The sequence below is a fragment of the Balaenoptera musculus genome, chromosome 1, assembly GCF_009873245.2.
Source record: "Balaenoptera musculus isolate JJ_BM4_2016_0621 chromosome 1, mBalMus1.pri.v3, whole genome shotgun sequence".
In the NCBI taxonomy this organism is placed as follows: Eukaryota; Metazoa; Chordata; class Mammalia; order Artiodactyla; family Balaenopteridae; genus Balaenoptera; species Balaenoptera musculus.
The window spans coordinates 59,176,226-59,194,842 of NC_045785.1; the positions used below are offsets into that span (position 1 = coordinate 59,176,226).

At 36.1% G+C, this 18,617-nt stretch overlaps 1 protein-coding gene across 4 annotated transcripts in view; it reads right to left on the bottom strand.

Moving 5' to 3' along the window:
* Nucleotides 1–11,287, bottom strand: part of DEPDC1 (DEP domain containing 1) — a 54,152-nt gene extending 42,865 nt beyond the window's left edge. For 3 of the 4 annotated variants that reach the window (XR_005018625.1, XR_005018624.1, XM_036841993.1), the window contains exons 1-7: nucleotides 11,001–11,287; nucleotides 8,960–9,225; nucleotides 5,773–5,929; nucleotides 5,225–5,343; nucleotides 4,676–4,806; nucleotides 3,365–3,412; nucleotides 683–823 (exon numbers count right to left, since the gene is read on the bottom strand). Coding sequence is in view for 2 of the 4 variants with exons in the window: in XM_036841993.1 (XP_036697888.1) it covers nucleotides 683–823; nucleotides 3,365–3,412; nucleotides 4,676–4,806; nucleotides 5,225–5,343; nucleotides 5,773–5,929; nucleotides 8,960–9,225; nucleotides 11,001–11,168 (1,030 nt within the window). In the remaining 2 variants the exon portion in view is untranslated. The remainder of the gene's footprint in view (nucleotides 1–682; nucleotides 824–3,364; nucleotides 3,413–4,675; nucleotides 4,807–5,224; nucleotides 5,344–5,772; nucleotides 5,930–8,959; nucleotides 9,226–11,000) is intronic. The other variant, XM_036842002.1, reaches the window with a different exon arrangement.
* Between the last annotated feature and the right edge of the window lie 7,330 nt (nucleotides 11,288–18,617).

The window sequence follows — 18,617 nt, forward strand, 5'->3', positions numbered from 1 at the left end:
CTGAAACAACACGGCTATGGGAGCTTACCGGTTGGTGAATACATGGACACGCTTGGGGGGATGACATTCCTGGAGAGAACATAGAGGCTCTGCACAACCCTTACCCCCATTCCTTGCCCTATATATCTCTTCCATTTGGCTGTTCCTGACTTGTATCCTTTATAATAAACTGGTAATCATTAAGTAAAGCACTTTCCAGAGTTCTGTGAGCTGTTACAGTGAATTATTAAACTTCAGGGGGTTGTGGGAACCCCTAACTTGGTAGTTAGCCAGGCAGAAATGTCAGTAAACCTGAGGACCTCATTTGCAGCTGGTGCATGAAGTGAGGGCAGTGTTGTGGAACTAAGCCCTTGATCTCTGGGGTCTGAGCTAGCACTGGGTAGTTAGTATCAGAGCTGAAAGACTTTGTCCTCAACTTTTTGGGGTCCGGGTTAACTCTGGGTAGTTAGTGTCAGAAATGAACTGAATTGTAAGACACCCTATTGGTGTGGAGAATTGGTGTTGGAATGGTGTATTTGAATTACTGGAAAACAACATAAAAACAACCAGAGTATTCCTGAAGTTTAAAATAATTTATAGCCTGCCACCTTCATATTTACCTATACTTTTAGATCTTTTAAATTATGGGTGACTTGGAAACTAATAAAATAAATTTAAATAATAAATAAAAATCTATACATACCCAAAATGTTCACAAATAATTCATAATATTCAAAGGTAAGTAGAGGTTCAGGGAGATCTAGAAAATAATCTGCAATTGTTCTGAATACATCTCGTTCAAATCCAACATAAGTTGGATTATTCAAATCATTACTTCTTGGCCCTAAGTAGAGGCAAAAAATTAAAAAAAAGGTGAAATATATTTTATTTTAAATACAATTTTTAAAGATACTTATAAAAAGCATAAAACATATACTTATTTCATGAAGGAGTTATGTTTAACAAATTCTGTCACAATTTAAAAATTTAAAGGGTTGCGCATATCTCATTCCTTCTCACCATCTTTTCATTAGAAATCACTGCAACTATTAGCATTTTGTTTAATTTTAATATTTATATGACTGAAAAATTGTATATAAAGCAAAATTTGAAATATATTTTAAAAGCATCAGGACAGTTTATTTTAATGGGATTTTATCACAATTCATTTTATAAAGCAAAGATTATTTGGATTATGCAAATAATTCTTTCAAATTGACTTTTGTAAATTTACATTTTTGTGATTAAATTTTGCCTGACGTGAAGCATACCCTGAATGAGTTTAAATAATATCTTTACATCACTGTTCCATTAGCTTAACATTATTGAAATAATCATGTCTACTCATTAGTATTTTCCTCAGAAATAAATTCTGATCTTATGTTACAGGTGAGGAAACTGAAGCTCAGAGCAACTTGCTCAAGGTAAAAGAGGTTTGGTGGCAAAGCTAAAATTAGAACTTAGAGCAGTATAAAGTGAGAGCAAGTCACAGGATCTTGAGGTTTAATAGCATTTAAAGTGTGGTCCATGGACTACATATCAGAATCATCCAGTGCACCTATTAAAAGTATAATCTCCTCTAGATAGATTATCTAGATAATCTATTACCTAGATAGATATTCTAGACTGTCTCTAGATAGTCCAGAATCTATCAGAATTCCTGTGGAGCTAGGAATTACTGATCTAGAAATGTTTGCTTCTCGTTCACTAATTAAGTAGTTTCCTAACACTGAGCTGGGCATCTTGCTATAAGAATCTTCTGAGACGTGATTTAAAAAAAAAAAAAAAAAAATTCCTGACATACTGAATCGACTGAATCTGAATATTTGCTGAGTTTCTATAGTGACTGTGATATGCACTCAGATTTGAGAGTTACTATCTTATCTTTCAAGTTAACACACATACACACACTTAATAGCTTAAAGGCTAATAAGGATTTTATGTCGAACAAAATAAATAGACAGTTTTCCTGAGGAGGATATAAGAAATATTCTTAATATGTAGAATAAAAAATTTGATAATCATTAAAAGTTTTCTAAGATAGAAAATACTTTACTGGAATTAAAAACACAGAATTTACAGTTAGAGAACCTAGGTTTGAATACATAGCTCCTTATGTATCAGAAAAAAAGACTTTCTAAGCCTTAGTTTTCTCTTCTAGAAAAAAAATTACGAATAGTATACTGATCTTTGATTCCTGTATGTCACAGGATTACGGTGGGGGATTAAATAACAAACAAGTTAAGTAAAAGTCTTAATATTGCCTCTGGCTAGACATATTGTTGTTAAACTGGAATTTAGTAAGCTATATCTTGGTATCATTTATGTATAACGTGGACTGAGAAGAAAAAGAAACAAATCCCTAAAGATGGGGCATCAGAGAAATCCCTGGAAGTATGCTATCTGAGTTGCTAATCATGAGCCAAGGTATGAGAGAGAAGGACAGTTAGGTAGCGAGAAGGTAGAAAGAGAATCTCAAAAATCTTTAGCTTCTGATCAAGATCTTTACCTTGATTTGATAAATTTTTTCTATAACTAATATTATTTACTTTATTGCTATTTATCCTGTTATTTTGTCATATTGACACCCAGTGGACAACAAGGGAATATATACTTATCTTGAACGTTAATAAAATACTAATTTTATAAAAACTAGAAAAATACTTTTGTAGCAAAATTATTAAAATATAATTTAACTTTTGATGATTTAGAAGCATACACCTCTGCACATTTTAAAAATTGATTTTCGAGAGCAGTTAGGGTTTTGTACTTGAACTAGGGTCTTAAATTATAAAAATCACTTATCACTGATCACTATGGAAAAAGCTTGAAGAATGAAATGCTAAAAAATGATCTGATTAGTGACAGACCATTTTTTTTCATAAACATAAAAGTCCCATTAATATACCCTATGGAGTAGAAGCATGTCATGAAACACCAAATGTTGAAGCCGTGTACAACGGCAAGGGGACTGAAGTGGGTTTTATAAGACTTCATTTCTGATTGAAACTTTCAACTTACAAGCTGCTTTACTTAGAAGTTGCTATTTGAACTCTCTGGACTCACTAAGGCAATTGATGTAAATTATACCTAAAAATCCTCTGAGATCCTCTAGCCTATGATTTTATGATTTATGAGAACTGAGTCATAAATGAAGGGCTTGGATTATAAAATCACTATCTGCATAGAAAAAGTTAAGGGCTCTATAACACACTCCACATGCAAAGAAATGTAATCAGTTCTACTAGATCTTCATTTAAACATCAACAGAAATAATATAATTTAATTTTATCAGGACTTTATAAATTATTAAAAATAATTCCTTGGTTCTTATTAAATATTATCAATATAATACACACACACACACACAGTTTGTTTAACTTACAATTTGCTAGGCACTTCATGGCAGATAATACCCAGTGAGGAAGGTCATCTACACAAAAAATTAATAGTGTTCAATCATACAATTATGATGATAGTATATTTAAAACTTCACACTTATTATATAATTATACATATGTATATATATATATATATATATATATATATATATGTATGTGTACCAGCAGGATTAAAAATGATTACATATTTAATAAGACATAGGGCCAAGACAGTATTTTACAATACAAGTTTAAAAAGTTAGCTATACTATTTGAATATTACTGATTTGAGTGAGACCTATGATTGAAACAAGCTATATTTGAATATTAAGGTACTTTCACAGTGAGGCTTGCTTAAAATCTTTCAATTGCCACTATGTGAAACATGACACATTAAGTGTAGCAGTTTTTTGACACAAACACAAAAACCACACATACATTTGACTTGAAAAGTTAATAGTTATAAAGAATAGAAAGCTTAGATGGAGAGCATATAATCAAGTTATTTTAGGTAATGAAAGATGCGACTGGTCCCAAGCTACAGGCATGCACAACATAGTTCTTAAGTTTTAACATTTACTTTTTTGCTCCTACAATTAAACCCTCAAAGTTCTTGCCCACAAAAAGAAACTCAAAGTAATGCATGTCAATTAATTCTACAGACAGCAATTGATTATAAACAAATGAGCCAACATTTTCAGTAAATTTATTAATACATTTCCTATAAGCTTTCCAATACATCTGGCTTAAATTATTTCCCCAATTTTCCTATCTTATATCTGAAATCAGTACATTATATAAACATATATATAATACAAAGCCAGTGTTCTTTAGAATACTGTTCTTGAGAGTTTTGACTTATTTTATAGTGTGTTACTTTGGTTTTGCATGTATGTCTTGACCCCTTTAAATTTGTATATAACTTCTCATGTAAGCTCCAGGAAGGCATGGACTGTTTCTCTCTTGTTCATCACTAATCTTTAGCACAGTGCCTGGCACATTGTTGGTCCTCAATAAAATGTGATTAATCAATAGTTTTAATCATATTTGCATACCTTTTGGATGCTTAACGCTGTCATTAAAAAAAAAATCATTCAGGAATCCACCTTAAGAGCTAAAATAAGTGTGAATAATATTTATTTAAAAATTAGTCCACTATGATTACTAAAGCGCCTCTGATAAAACTGTAGTCTCCCTGATGTTCTCTCAACTGAAGTATTCTACTTTCTACATTTTGGTCTCTCTTTATCCCCACCATAGCTGCAAGCTTTGTTAGCATGTTTAAAATGATTCCAACTTCTTTTATTGATACCAACCTGATTTGTCTTGCAGTATAACTACTCCATGCTTACTTGTATTGGTCATGTTGTACATTATATACTGAGGAATTACTTGTTTGGGATTTATGACTTCTTCTAGGGATGATACACCTAAAATTGTTTGCAGGCTAAATAGGAGAAAGAATACAAACTTTTTTTCCTTCATAAAATAAGTGGAATAGAACATAAATATGAAAGAGTTTGAATGGAAAACAAACAAAGCTTTTGGAATATTTTTCTTAAATCAACCTCTAAGATTTATATTAGTATCTACTTTAAAGTATCTTAATAACCTTTGCAGGATTCCAATATAGACCCCAAACTAGAGCTACAACTTTGAGTCAAAGAAAAAGCAAATCATATTGAAAACATTCTACTTCTATTGTACCAGAATTATCGCAAGAATATTTATTAACAAACATATACAGGTTAAATTCTAAGCTTTGTGAATTAATCTGTTCTTCCTCAACTGCATATCTTGATGAAAATATCAAATTAACATTCTAAACACCTCAGGAACTTGGTTATAGCTTAGTTATAGCTTACTAGATCAGAATAACATATCTCCAAACTTCTTCAACATCTTTCTGGCTTATTTCTCTATTATCAACTGAGTTTTCTTGATCTTCATTGATTATTTCACAGTTCATTTTCTCTGCATTTTCCTGAAAAAAGAATTACTTTGGTTTAATATGGTATGCTCACATTTTGGAGATAATGAACTGACACCACTTCTAATATTTAGTAATTCTATTAGTATCAGCCCATTGTGCAGCTGTAAGGTGTCACTTGAAGAAATAATGCAATATATGGTAATAGAGCTTTTGGTTTTGCAGCTGCCTCCACTACCCTCAAATTAATTTAAAACAAAACATGCTTAAATTATACAAATACTATTTCAAGTATGTCTCACTACCATTTTTATTATCGTTTCTGTGAGTTCCAAACAAATTTACACATACATTTTAGAATATAATATAGTTAAGAGACTCCAAGTATTGGCTTCAAATCTTAATCATTCACTTTTAATGATTCTATTATTAAGCACGCAGTAATTATATTTAAACTAGTAACTAGTAAAAAGGCTATTTTACCTGAGAGAAATGTAATCCATGCTTTTTAGGAGTTCTCCGAGATAAGTTTCGTAATTTAAAAATACTATCTTTATCTTTGGAAAAGTTCTCTATTCTGTTTTTTCTCAATTCTGGATGCCTTCGTGGAAGAGTTTTAAGTGGAGAATTTGCAGGAAATCTGGTTTAAGAATAATATGCTATTAAATAATGTGAGATCGTAAACAAACTTTTAGTGCCCATTTATCTTAAAAATAACTCAAAAAACTGGATTTATTTACATTATCAAGGAATGAATCTTCTACATAAATTAATTTTCCCATTAAACCTTTAAAAAAATTTTAATAGTTTCCTGCTTTCTTTAGTAAACTGTATGTATTTTAACTTTATTCCTGTATAAATCAGGGTTATTATTAGGATCAATTCTTTTGGAGAGGTATCACTTACATAATAAATGGTTCTAGAATGTTACATTTTCTAAATTTCTCTCATTAGTTACCTAATTTGTATATATTTTCTACCCTTTGTAATTGTTCAATTTCCAGAACTCTTGCTCCTTTTGATTATAATGCTTTTCCTCCCTTCAATTTAATATAAAATATTTCAAAGATACAAAAAAGTACAGAATATAAAACAACATCCACATAGGTAACCATCAACCAATGCAACTATTAACATTTTATCAAGACTTCATTATCTTTCTTTAAATTAAAAAATTTTTTTAAATTTATTATTTTTCAAATTTACTTTATTTATTTATTTATTTATGGCTACGTTGGGTCTTCGTTGCTGCGCATGGGCTTTCTCTAGTTGTGGCGAGCGGGGGCTACTCTTTGTTGCGGTGTGCAGGCTTCTCATTGCAGTGGCTTCTCTTGTTGTAGAGCACAGGCTCTAGGCACGTGGGCTTTAGTAGTTGCGGCGTGTGGGCTCAGTAGTTGTGGCTCGCGGGCTCTAGAGCGCAGGCTCAGTAGTTGTGGTGCACGGGCTTAGTTGCTCCGCGGCATGTGGGATCTTCCTGGACCAGGGATTGAACCCGTGTCCCCTGCACTGGCAGGTGGATTCTTAACCACTGCACCACCAGGGAAGCCCCATTATCTTTTTTTTAAGTGAAAGAAATTCTTTGCTAATTCTATTTCTCTCTTCCTAAGGGAAATCATTAACCTATAGTTAGTGCATTTCCTTCTTGTTCATGTTTTCATACTTTAAATAAATATACATAAACAATATCTCTATGGTGTCTTTTAACATACATCAAGTTTATGCATAAGTTTTTAGTCACCTCAGAAGTTTTTTTCTTTTTCCTCTGTCCTAAAAATAGTTTCTTATATTCTTTCAGAAGATTTTTATTTTCATATTTAGGTATTTAATTCATGTATAACTCACACCAAGTTTCTTTATATGTAAGGGTTTATATTCTCAGCACTTAATGGTCTTAATTTAAATTTAATTAAGCCCAGATAATCAGGTAAGGCAATTCTCCCCTCATTGTTCCTCAAAATTGACTTGGACCTTTACATTATCAAATGAACTCTAAAATCTGCTTGTTAAATCCTACAAAAAATTATGTAGGGGTTTTGAATGAAAATGCACTGAATTTATACATCAATTTGGGAAGAAGTGACTTATTTATGACACTAAGTCTTCTCACTCATGAACAGAATATCCTTCTCCACTTATTACTTTAAGTACAGTTTGATAATTTTCTCCAGTAAGGTCTTACACATTTTTGTTATACTTTTTTTAACTATGTCATAGTTTTGTTACCACTATAAAAGCACTAGAGGTAGACAGACTAGTTGAAGAGTTATGCAGAATTCCAGGTAAGAGAGAATAGTAGTCTAACGAAAAGAACATTCATGAAGAGAAGTAGACAGATCAGAGAATACTGAGGCAGCACGATAGACATGGTTTGATAATTACATCATATGTAAAGGGGAGAAGGGAAAGAATGAAGGCAACTACAGGGAAGACTGTGCCATTCATTCAAATATGGATATAAGAGGTCAGAATTTAGGTTAAGAGATGGTAGTGATTTTCCATATACTATGTTTGTAGTGCCTGTTTAATAGGCAAAAGTGGTCCTAAAGCTCAGGAGAGGTATTTGGGTTGGAGGTCTGAAAGTCATAAGAAAAGTAAGTGGAGACATGGTATGAGATTGCCCAGGGAGAGAGGTGAAGGGTAGACAAGCCTAGGACCTTGAGGACAGTAAAAGCTAAAGGATGAGCAGCAGCAAAGGAACTCAAAAGGTGACTGACGAGTAGTGGAGAGAGGAAAGATTTGTAGGGTGTTATACAAGATATTCATATGCTTGTTATTGCAGTTTACTTGTATGATATAAGTCATCTTTGACACATAGGCAAGAATCAATTTCTACAACATTTCATTTGAAAAGCACTAATTTTGTAGAGTAAAAAAACATGGGTATTAGAATCCAAAGACCTAATTTAAGGGATATATAATCAAGAACTCCGTGTGCAAGAGAGAAAAATCAATTATGCTGGCCCGAGGGAGTCAGAAAGGCCCCACAGAGGCTACAATACAGCTGACATGAGAAGAAACATGTTTACTAGTCTGATGAATGTGTACATGAACATATTTCAGACTGAGGGAATAAAATTTGTTGAAGCATGGTCTCAGGCTCTTCACCTGTAAGAAGGAGTTAATACCTTCCTTGCTGAGCTATTCTAGGGATTAAATAAAGAAAACATGTAACTCATAAAGTAGGGCTTCTGGTACATGGTAAATTCTTAATAAATATTCTCTTCAACCTGTGGTATATTTCTTTTGTTAGTTATTATATAAAGTTTGCTATTATTTATTTCATCACATGTGTTCTTAGATTATATAGACTACACGTCACTTGAAGGTAAGGACCTGTGAGAACTTGTCTTGTAATTCTTAAATCTATGAAACTAAAGGATGATAATGTTCTGTCCTTGACATGTTATAGAGCTTTCAGAATATGTAAAAGTGACACTATCTCATTCTTTCCTCCCAACTCCTTATTTTATTATAAGTTTGAATTGTGCAGCAATAACCTTTAACTAACTTTAACTTTTAAATGGTTTTAATTGGACTAAGAGCAGTAAGTTTTCTACAGAAGATATTACTTCCCCTGAAGAGGCTGCTGTTTTAGTAAAAGTATATTAGAAGTGGAGTGAAACTTCATTGTTAAGTAATTCAGTTTTGCAGTTATTTCTTTGTTTAGTACCTGAATAGCTGACTGTTGTCATCAAGATTTTCTGACCCCCATTTGCCTTTGATATCTTCAATGACATGGTTCTTAAGAAATTTTCTCAATAGCTGGATAGTCTGTTGCCTTGTAACTTCAGGACCAAAATTGTTATTATTTCTTAATAGGTCATAAAGCCAGTCTACCGCTTCTCCTGCTGTAAAACAATTGCCATATTTTTTAAAGTGTTGCCTGTGTTTCCTTAGAGGCATTCCTGCTCGAAAAGATGTGGTAACTTCATTCCACTGCAAATGGAAAGGAAAAAAAATTTTTTTTAATTACACAAAGAAAATTCTCTCATTTGCATCTTGTTAAATCATTAAAATTCATGAAGAAATCACTTGTCTTATTTGTGCTAAAGAAAATTTTACATCTCATACTGATTTCTTTTTATTAATTCTAGTGTTGTAATAATATTTTTATGTAATAGTTTTTGACTAAAAGCACTTCACTGGCTGGTTGGTTTATTTAGGAAACCTAGGAATAATGGAGAACTACAATGAACCCGCCTTTAGTCCTCAACAGAGAAAGCATTTATTCCTGTTTCTTCCTGTTTCTTTAACCTCAACTAATATTAATAATATGATAGTAGCATTTGTGTCATACACTATGCATTACACTCATTATTTCACTTTAATTCTCACAATTCTATGAATAGGTACTATTACTATCCCATTTTCAGATAAGGAATATGAAGCACAGAGATATTTAATAATTTGACCAAGGTCACACAGCTAAAACCCAGGCATTGGATTGACTCTAGAACCTGCACTCATAACTAACTATGCAGGCCAAACAAAACTCTTGGCAGGCAATAGTTTTACTGGTGAAATACCTTTAGTATTAAAGTATTAAAGTATTAATATACCTTTAGTATATTTACTAGTGAAGATCCCAATAATTAACATAGAACAGATGTGGTAAATTAAGTTTTAAGTCTACTGTTTGTTTAATGACGCTGTGATATATCTACATTTTCAAAAGATACTCACACTTTCCAAAACTGTTTTCAAATTACCCAAACTTTTGGGTTCGTGGCAGGTCTAAGAGGAGTGGTATAGAATAAACATATAACTTTTTAATTAAAAAATCCTACATTAGAGGTTAAGAAATCTGATTTGTAACCCCAACTATGCTACTACTCGCTATGCTACCACTTATCTAACCTATGTGGTCCCAACATCACAACGCAGAATTTAAGGGCTGAAAACACAATAACTGTATTCTTTTCTTTCCACACTTCCACATTTCATATATTATTCAAGAAACTTATATTGAGCTGCAATTTATCCAGAGAATAAGTTGTTTGTTATTCTACAGATCACAGCACACTTTCACATACAGTATGTCTACTCTGGGACATCTCTTAGCCTGGGCATGTATCATTAGCTCTAGTTTACCAAGGTGGAAACTGACGCTCACAGAAGTGACTCTCCTAATGTCACAAAACCAGTGGCACAGTATCCTCTTGGATTGATGATCCAAATACACAAGACACTCTATGCAAGTACAAATCCAGTGACTATCAACAGTGGTTCCCGATGGGTACTTAAAATATTCTTAGTTATGAAATAGCTGTTACTGAGTGGCATTCAGTCGGTACATCCTGCATTAAATTCTACAGGACCGGCAAAACGAAGCTGTCACAAACAATCGGGCTTGCCTCCAGTCTGACCCTACAAAGCACTGGAACTCAAAACTCTTCTCGAATCCTTATGCGGGTAGAAAATCAGGCGTGGGGAGCGACTAAACTCAGAATATTCCAGGGGACGCCGACAGCACCAAGAACAGGAGTCGCTTAAGAAGCTGAGTCCGATGCGCCCACCCGGGGAGCCCGGAGCAAAGGAGGGGGACAGGCGTGTCCTGCAAGGGCCCGAGATACCCGTGAACTCCCCTCATTCTCTTCAGCCACCCAAGAGGTTCTGGGACCTATCCCTCCGCCCGAGGGAAAACTACAAACGTTTTAACGTAAAAGAGGCCATTACCGCGGCTGGCCAGTCTCGTTCACGCGCGGTCTTACCAGCCTGGTGGCCCGATAAGGCCCGGGAGGCACACCCTGATTCTCCATTCCGCCCACCGGGCCCGAAGGTCTGTCAGCGCCCGGTGCCCGGCATGGCGGCGGAAGGCGACACTCAGCCTCCGAGACGCCGGCAGCAGCACAACCCCGCACAACCGTCGGCCCCGCCATCGATTTGAATACCTCAGAGCGCTGCGCTGATTGGCTGCGCCGTTGGGCCACGTGACGCGCCGCCCTGACCCCGCCGCCGTCGGCGTGGGCTGTGGACTCTCAAGGCTTTCGCGCGGGGCCGTGAGGCTTGCGCCGACAGGTCTACTCCCGGGCGGGGTCGGCGAGACAGGCGCCCGGCCTCACCTGGCTTCGTAGCTGCTTCTCCCTCTTGCGGTCGTTGGCGAGGCGGAGTCATGTTTCCACATTCAGAACGGGTGAGGCGGTTTAGTCCCCCACAGCATGGTTTGGAGCCCAGCCTTTGGGTTAAAGGAATTTGAAATTTGCAAAGAAAAAACGAACAGACAAGCCTTTTCTGCCTGGCCTTAGAGGATCTCAGGCAGTGGTTAGCATGTGAAACAAACCTGGGGCGTACTTTTCACCTGACAGATCCCTTGGTTTTGCTTCTAGAAAGCTTCCTGGGTGTATGTTGCAGTGCTGTCCCCTTCGTAGATTTTAGCAGGGGCCACAGTTCCATTCTCCCCAGTGCTAAAATGTAGGTTAACATCCCCGCCCCCCGTTCCACCTCCCCACCGGTTAATTCGGTAGTAAAATGGAGCTTAAGTAGTTTTCCGTAAGTGCACACAATAAGGGGCTTGGGACAGGTGATGCAAAACTTGCCAAATTGCTTCCCTTAAGAAAATCTACTGCCATATCAAACAAGAATTCTGGCTATGTTTAAATCACCATTATACATTTGAGGGAATTTTAGAAATCTGCATCAAACGTCATTTTTCAAATGAAAAAGCTAAGTTTCCCAGCGTTGAAGAACTTGCCCCAAATCTCAGGTCCTGTTGGCTGACCTCATACTTCTTAGTTTTAATAAACGTTCCATCTCCAGTCGGAAACTATTTGGTGGTGGGAGTCCCTTAGTTCAGAGACTGAGAGGTTACCTGAGGGATTTGAAGCTGTGGAAGAATTAATTTGGAAATTAAACAGCAATTTGAAAGCATAGGCTTTAGTAAAAAGGAGAGGTAAGAGAAAATCTTTTAGGGTGGAGTAGTATAATGGCGTGCAGAGTTTACCTTACCTATTGAATTTAGGATTATTTCGTTGGAGATACATATATTTTCTGAACAGGACCTAAAATTCTTCTAGGAATTTTCAAAAAGCTCTTGGTGAACAGGAACAATCAACTCAGTTTTGCATTTGTGTTATGGAAAAGAAGTACAGTGATAGATGTTACAAAATAGTGTTAACCCTTTTTTTAAAATCTGGCTTTATGACACATTGTTCTAGGGTTTTCTTTTCTCTTTTCTTTTGTTTCCTATTTCCCTTTAGAATGAAATGAAGATGAGAATGTGGAAGCCAAAATTTATCTTGCATTTTTGCCCAGCTCCCTAGTTGAACATTATCTGATATACAGCCTTTGGTATGAGTAGCCACAGCCTAATATTACCTATGTTTCCAAGACATAATCTGACAGGGGATACTATTAATGGCACAAAATTAATTTAAAATTATAAAGTTTCATGTGAAACATTTTAAAAGGTAACAATAAAAGTAAATCCAAACTTTTCATAAGAGAATGGTTGGAGGAGTTCTGAAAAGGTGTGCAATAAGATGTAGGCGTCATGTCTTGAGAAGACCTCTGAGACTATCTTTTAGTTGCTTCCATATTGTTTATGGGCTCACTCTGCATCATCCACCTTCTCTCCGACCATTTCTTTAGATAAGAAAATATCTAAAAGTTGAGGTTTTGTCAAATGTGGGTGGTTTGGCTTTCTTTAAGGTGACTTTACACATCTCTGCTCTTAGGAACTATTTATTGATCTCACAGTTTGATTCTTAGAAGTAATTTCATTTCTCTCATTACCAAGGTTTTAGGAGTCATTTTATCATCTTTTTCCTCAGTCTTCTACATCAGGATGTCTCAGGTGGGTTATAAACTACCTGCATTTGAATTACCTGGGATACCTGTTAAAATGCAGATTCCTTGGATTCCCCAAACAGTTTTGGGGGAGTGTATGTGTGTGGGTGGGCATAGTAGGGTGGTACAGGGTACATTCTTAGGAATAGAGGAGTCTTGAGTCTCTGTATATTTCATGGAGCTGATCTGCTAAAATGCCCGCAGACTGCCCAGCTGTGGACTTACATGTGAAAGAAATAAGGGCCTCTGTTAATTTACTCTTGTGGCTGAAACTAATCCTAATTGACAGAATGAATATCTCAAAGTAAAATGAAATGAATGCATCACCTCTTAAATATGATGAGACATAAAATATGATGAAACAAAATTTTTCCACCTTGAACAGAGATTATCTATCTTGGTAAGCTTTCTCCACTCTGCCTTGCAGTTTAATTTTTTTCCCACTAGAATGAAGGTTCTATGGCAGAGACTGTGTAGTTTGTTCACTGCTCTATCTCCAGCTGCTAAACAGTACGTAGTAGGAATTTAGTAAATATCTGGTGAATGGATGAGTTTCTTATCACTAAAAAGAAAGCTTATCTATAGGTGATGTAATTCAGTTATCTTTCCTAGGAAACTTTTTATGAAATCTTTCTGCATATTTGTCAGATTTATTTATCCTTGAAATTTAGCCATTCTACCATGCTGTGTTTAGTTGTGAGTCTGATTACATGAATATTGACTAATATTTGGTCTGATCTGAGAAAATTTCCTCTTCTTTTATATTGTTCCAGTCTGTTCGCCTCCCTGCTTCTGCAACTAGTATTATTGACTATTGATTATTTTATGATTATTGATTATTTTATTTCCTGGAGCTATCTTATTTTTCTAAAGTCCTTCCTTCCATAATTTTCATTTTATTATTTTTTTCCCTTAAGTTCTGAGAGAATTCTTCCAACTGAGCTTTAAATTCACTGGTCCAATTTCTTTTACTCTCTTATGTTTTATGGTAACTCACTATATGCTCAAAAAGGACCCTCTTCTTTGAACTGCTGGTTTTTTCATTGCATACATTAATTTTCTTTAATTTATGTATTCTTATAAGAGACTTTAAAAAAATTTTACCATCAGTAACTGAGATGAGTCCCTGTGAAGACTGGATAAGTCCATGCAAGTATTTAAAAATAACTACTTTTTACTTTCAGCCATTCATTTCTCAATTCCTGTATCCTCAGGTATGCAGACAGATGCTATAGTTTAGGGTTGGAAGTATGGTTGACATTCATTGTTTTGTCTGGCAGCTGACTCTTATTTCTTTTGAGAATAGCTTACTTCCTCATTTGGAGCACTACTTCTCCCACGGTAGCATGTATTCTGAATGAACTCTTCCATATTCCTTGCTCTCAGGAATGAGCAATATGTCCAACTGGGTCATAGCATTCTGCTCCCCTGACTCAATGAGGTAGTCACGTGACCAAGCTGAGTTAAGCAGAGTCCTATGAGATTTTTTTCAAACTGGGTCAAGAGGGAAGAGCCTTCTCTTTCTGGTGACTGAACTGAGAAGATATGAGCCAGGAGCCAATGGTGACTATAATTACAACTGAATGGAGACTTCTGGTCTGGTAAAATGCACTGATGCCAAAAAAGAAACAGAAAGGAGAGCTAGAGAGTGCTAGTTTTAGTCTCTCTGAGGCTAGTTATATCCCTATGATTTGATTACATGATTCATAATTTTTTCTTTCAATTTGTTTACATATTTGTCACCATCTAAATGTTGCCAAACCAAACTTGAGTCCACTCGCCTGTGTGCAGTAAAGCCAGTCTACTGACACTGGGTTGTTGTGAAGGAAAGTGCAGTGTTTATTGCAGGTGCCAAACAAGGAGTGTGGACAGCTAATGCTCAAAACCCCCTAACTCTCCAGTGATGGGTTTCAGGGAAGGAGTTTTAAAGGCCAGGTGAGGGTGGGGAGTCGCAGGGTGAGTGATCAGCTCATGCACAATTCTCTAATTGGTTGATGGTGAGGTAACAGTGTGGTGTCACAGAGGTTAATATCATCAATCCTCAGGCTCCAGCTGATCTGGGGGCTCTGTGCTCATGATCATCAAGTAGTTAACTTCCATTTGGTGGGAGTTTTAGTATCTGTAAAACGACTCAGGAATGTGCATCAGACACTGTTACCCATGTTCTTCAGGGAGGAACTAAAAATTCTGTGACTGATATATGGCAGATTGACTGTTTAAATTGTTACCAGTTCTCCTGGCCCAACTAATATTTTTGTCACTACATGTTCACATTCTTTCAATCATTAATTCTTGAGCCAGGCTTTTGTGACTCAGGGGGAGTCCTGGGAAACTACGGCTTTTCTACAAACAGGAGGCAGGCAGAGGACATGGGGTTGGAGGGGGGTTCCTGTCCCGGGAAGTACCCACAGGGTCCTGCTCGGTTACATAAAGATCTCCAGTAAAAGAGAATTTTTCAAGAATACTAATGATGTTGATATTTCTTAGGGAGGATGCCACTTAACTCCTTGGTAAGGTTTTATATCATTCCACTATGTTGCAGAACTCTATATAGTAACAGAAGCCATATGACTACATTGGGGAGATTATCTGGATTGCTTACAGTTGGGTGCTGGTCTTCCTGAGGAGCTTCTCAGGTGTTTGACAACTAAGCTATTTCTATGACCTATAGTGTTTTGTCTTTTGGGGGGAGTTTTACTTCCTGAGACCTCTAATCTCCTACCTAGTACAGAGTAGATGGAAGTCCCTAACTTATTTTTCCAAAGCCTCTAGTAAAGCTTGTGGTTTCAAATGCACAATCCAAGTCTACTGAGGTTTGAGAGGAGAAGGAGGAGGATGTGGACCTATAGTTAGGCTGCCGTATTCCATATTTTTCTGTGTTGTGTTTGGGTGTGATGGAATAATTTACAGGAAAGAAACATTTGGGGTTGAAAAAACTGTGAAGGATTCAGTTATGTGATTTTTTTTCCCCCTACGCAAAATTGTATTAACGAGCTTCCAAGAGAGTCCCTAATGATTCATGCTTCCTGGTATTTAAGTCCTTGTGTCATCCCATCACAAACCAAGTATGGCTAACGTGTGTAACCAATAGGATATTGCAGAAATGACAATGTGACTCTTGACACTAGATCAGAAAAGAAATTCCTGCTCCAGTCTTGCTATCTCTTGGATCTTTTGCTTTGGAGGAAGTCAGTTGCCATATTCTGAGGCCATTCAGGCAGTCATTTGGAGAGGTCCCTGTGGAGAGGAGCTGAAGCCCTCTATTTAACAATCAGCACTGTTGAGCCACCAGAGTGGATCCTCCAGCCCCAGTCAAGGTTTTGGACGACGAGCCTCGGGCAACATCTTGACTGCAGTCTTATGAGAGTCCCTGAGCCAGACCTACTAAGCCATATATGGATTCCTGACCTACAGAAACTGTTCAAAACAATAAATGTTCATTGTTTTAAGCAGTTAAGTTTTGGGAGAATTGTTACACAGCAATCAATACATGATTAATATAAAGATCCTCATTGTTCTTAAGAAATCAACTGGATAAATGGTAGTAGAGTTTATTCTGATGGAAAAGATTAGGGGAAGAACAAATACAAACCAAGATTTCTGCATTGGACTTGTTAATTATGAGATACCAAGTAGAAATTCAAGTGCAGATGTCAAATATGCAGTTGGACATAAGATTCTTGAGTTTTAGAGAGAGGTCAGAGTTACAGAATGAAATTTGAGAGGCATCTGTATATAGATTCTATTTAAAATTATAGGAAGAGATGTAGATAGAGAAGAGAATAGAGCTCATCACTGAGTCACTCCTGACATTGAGGAGAGGAAGAAGAGCTAGCAAAGAAGTCAGAAAAGGCACAGTCATTGAGATAGGAAAAGAAACTAGCCTGTGTGTTAAGGAAGCCAAGAGAATAAACTCTCCAGAAGGGAGTGATCCACGCTGTCCAATGACCTGAGAGGTTGAGCAGGATGATAGCAGAGAAGTTGTCTGTGGGAGTTGGAGACACAGAGATCAGCAGCACCTTCATGAGAGCAGTCTTAGTGTAGTGGGGGAAGAATGAAGGACAATTGGAGTGACTTGACAAGAGAATGGGAGTGAGGAAGTTAAGACAAACATCACTAACAGGTTCACGAAGTTTTTCAGTGAAGAGGAGGTGAGAAATGTGAAGGTAGCTGGGAGAGTATATGAGGGCAAGAGGGGGGTTTCTATCTGATGTATTTATAATTAAAAAATTTAAGATACAGGATACAAGGCTATGTTTGTAAGCTGATGGGAATAATTAAGCTCAAGAAAATAATTGATGATGCAGGAAAGGGATAATTGTGGGAGCAAACCCCATGAGAGACTGAGAGGGAATGGAATAGAAGTGGATATGCTGGCCTTTGATGGGAGCGGGAAATACTTCCTCCCTTCTATTAAGAAGGCAATTTAGGCTTTTTCCTTAGTAATACAGAGAGTGTGGGAAGTGAAAACATGTCAGAAAAACTGTCTTGCCATCTCAACTCCTACTCTATATAATTAACTGAAGGAATTAATCTCTGATACAGATTTTGATTGACCATTTGTTCGACAGGCATATATTGAACTCCAACAAAGTAGAAGTTACTTAGGCACAGTGATAGAATATCTTTCTCTAGGAGATTGAAACCTACTTCGGAAATGGTCATGCAATTAAGCAATTAAAATGCAAGAATTTAAGGTTGATAATCGAGATGTGTTCAAAGTGCCTTGGATCACAGAAGGAAGAAGGACCCAAACCTGTTCAGGGGAGAGAGGGAAGGCTTCTTAGCCAAGACTTAATGGAAACTATAAGGAAAAGCAGGAATTTGCAATTGAGCTGGTTAACAATAGCCATAATAAAAATAGCAGTGATGATTCTGAGACACCTCATTCATGTATGGGAGAACACAGTAAAAAGGTGATGGTGAATCCTTTTCTACATTTCTTCCTGTGGTTCATGTGAATGCTTTCACATATTTGCATATTAGCTGTTTAGTGGACTGTCCTTGCAGTTCTCTGTTTAGCAGCACGTAAGTGTACTGATTAAGGCTTGATGGCTCCTAAACCACAACAGATTTTAGAAGTCTTCAGAGATAAGGAATTGAACATTTCCTTAAAAACTAATATCAATATCTAATAGCTTTCAAGGAGAAATTCTGCATTTTAGAATTTAAGCTAATCTCTGTGAAAATTGTATCTTAAGTATCGTGTGTGTGAATGCACATGTGTGTATATAAAATTGAAATTCAGATAAAAAAATCTTGGCTGTATATGGGGTATACTAGCTAAGCAGAATTTTCTATTTAATCAGAATACTATTGGTTTCAATATTATTGTTGAACATCTTTCCAAAATAAACCACTTTCCTCTGATGTCTTGTTAATGCTTAAAAATGCATATTAAAATTATATGGAAAAACGTTTAAGTAATTTTCAATTTTGTTTCGGTTAGGGTTTTACTATACTTGAATGTTACAGTGTTTAGTTCCCCTCCCTGGGTTTTTTCTCTTTGAATAATTCTAATTTGTGTATGTGTGTGTGTGTGT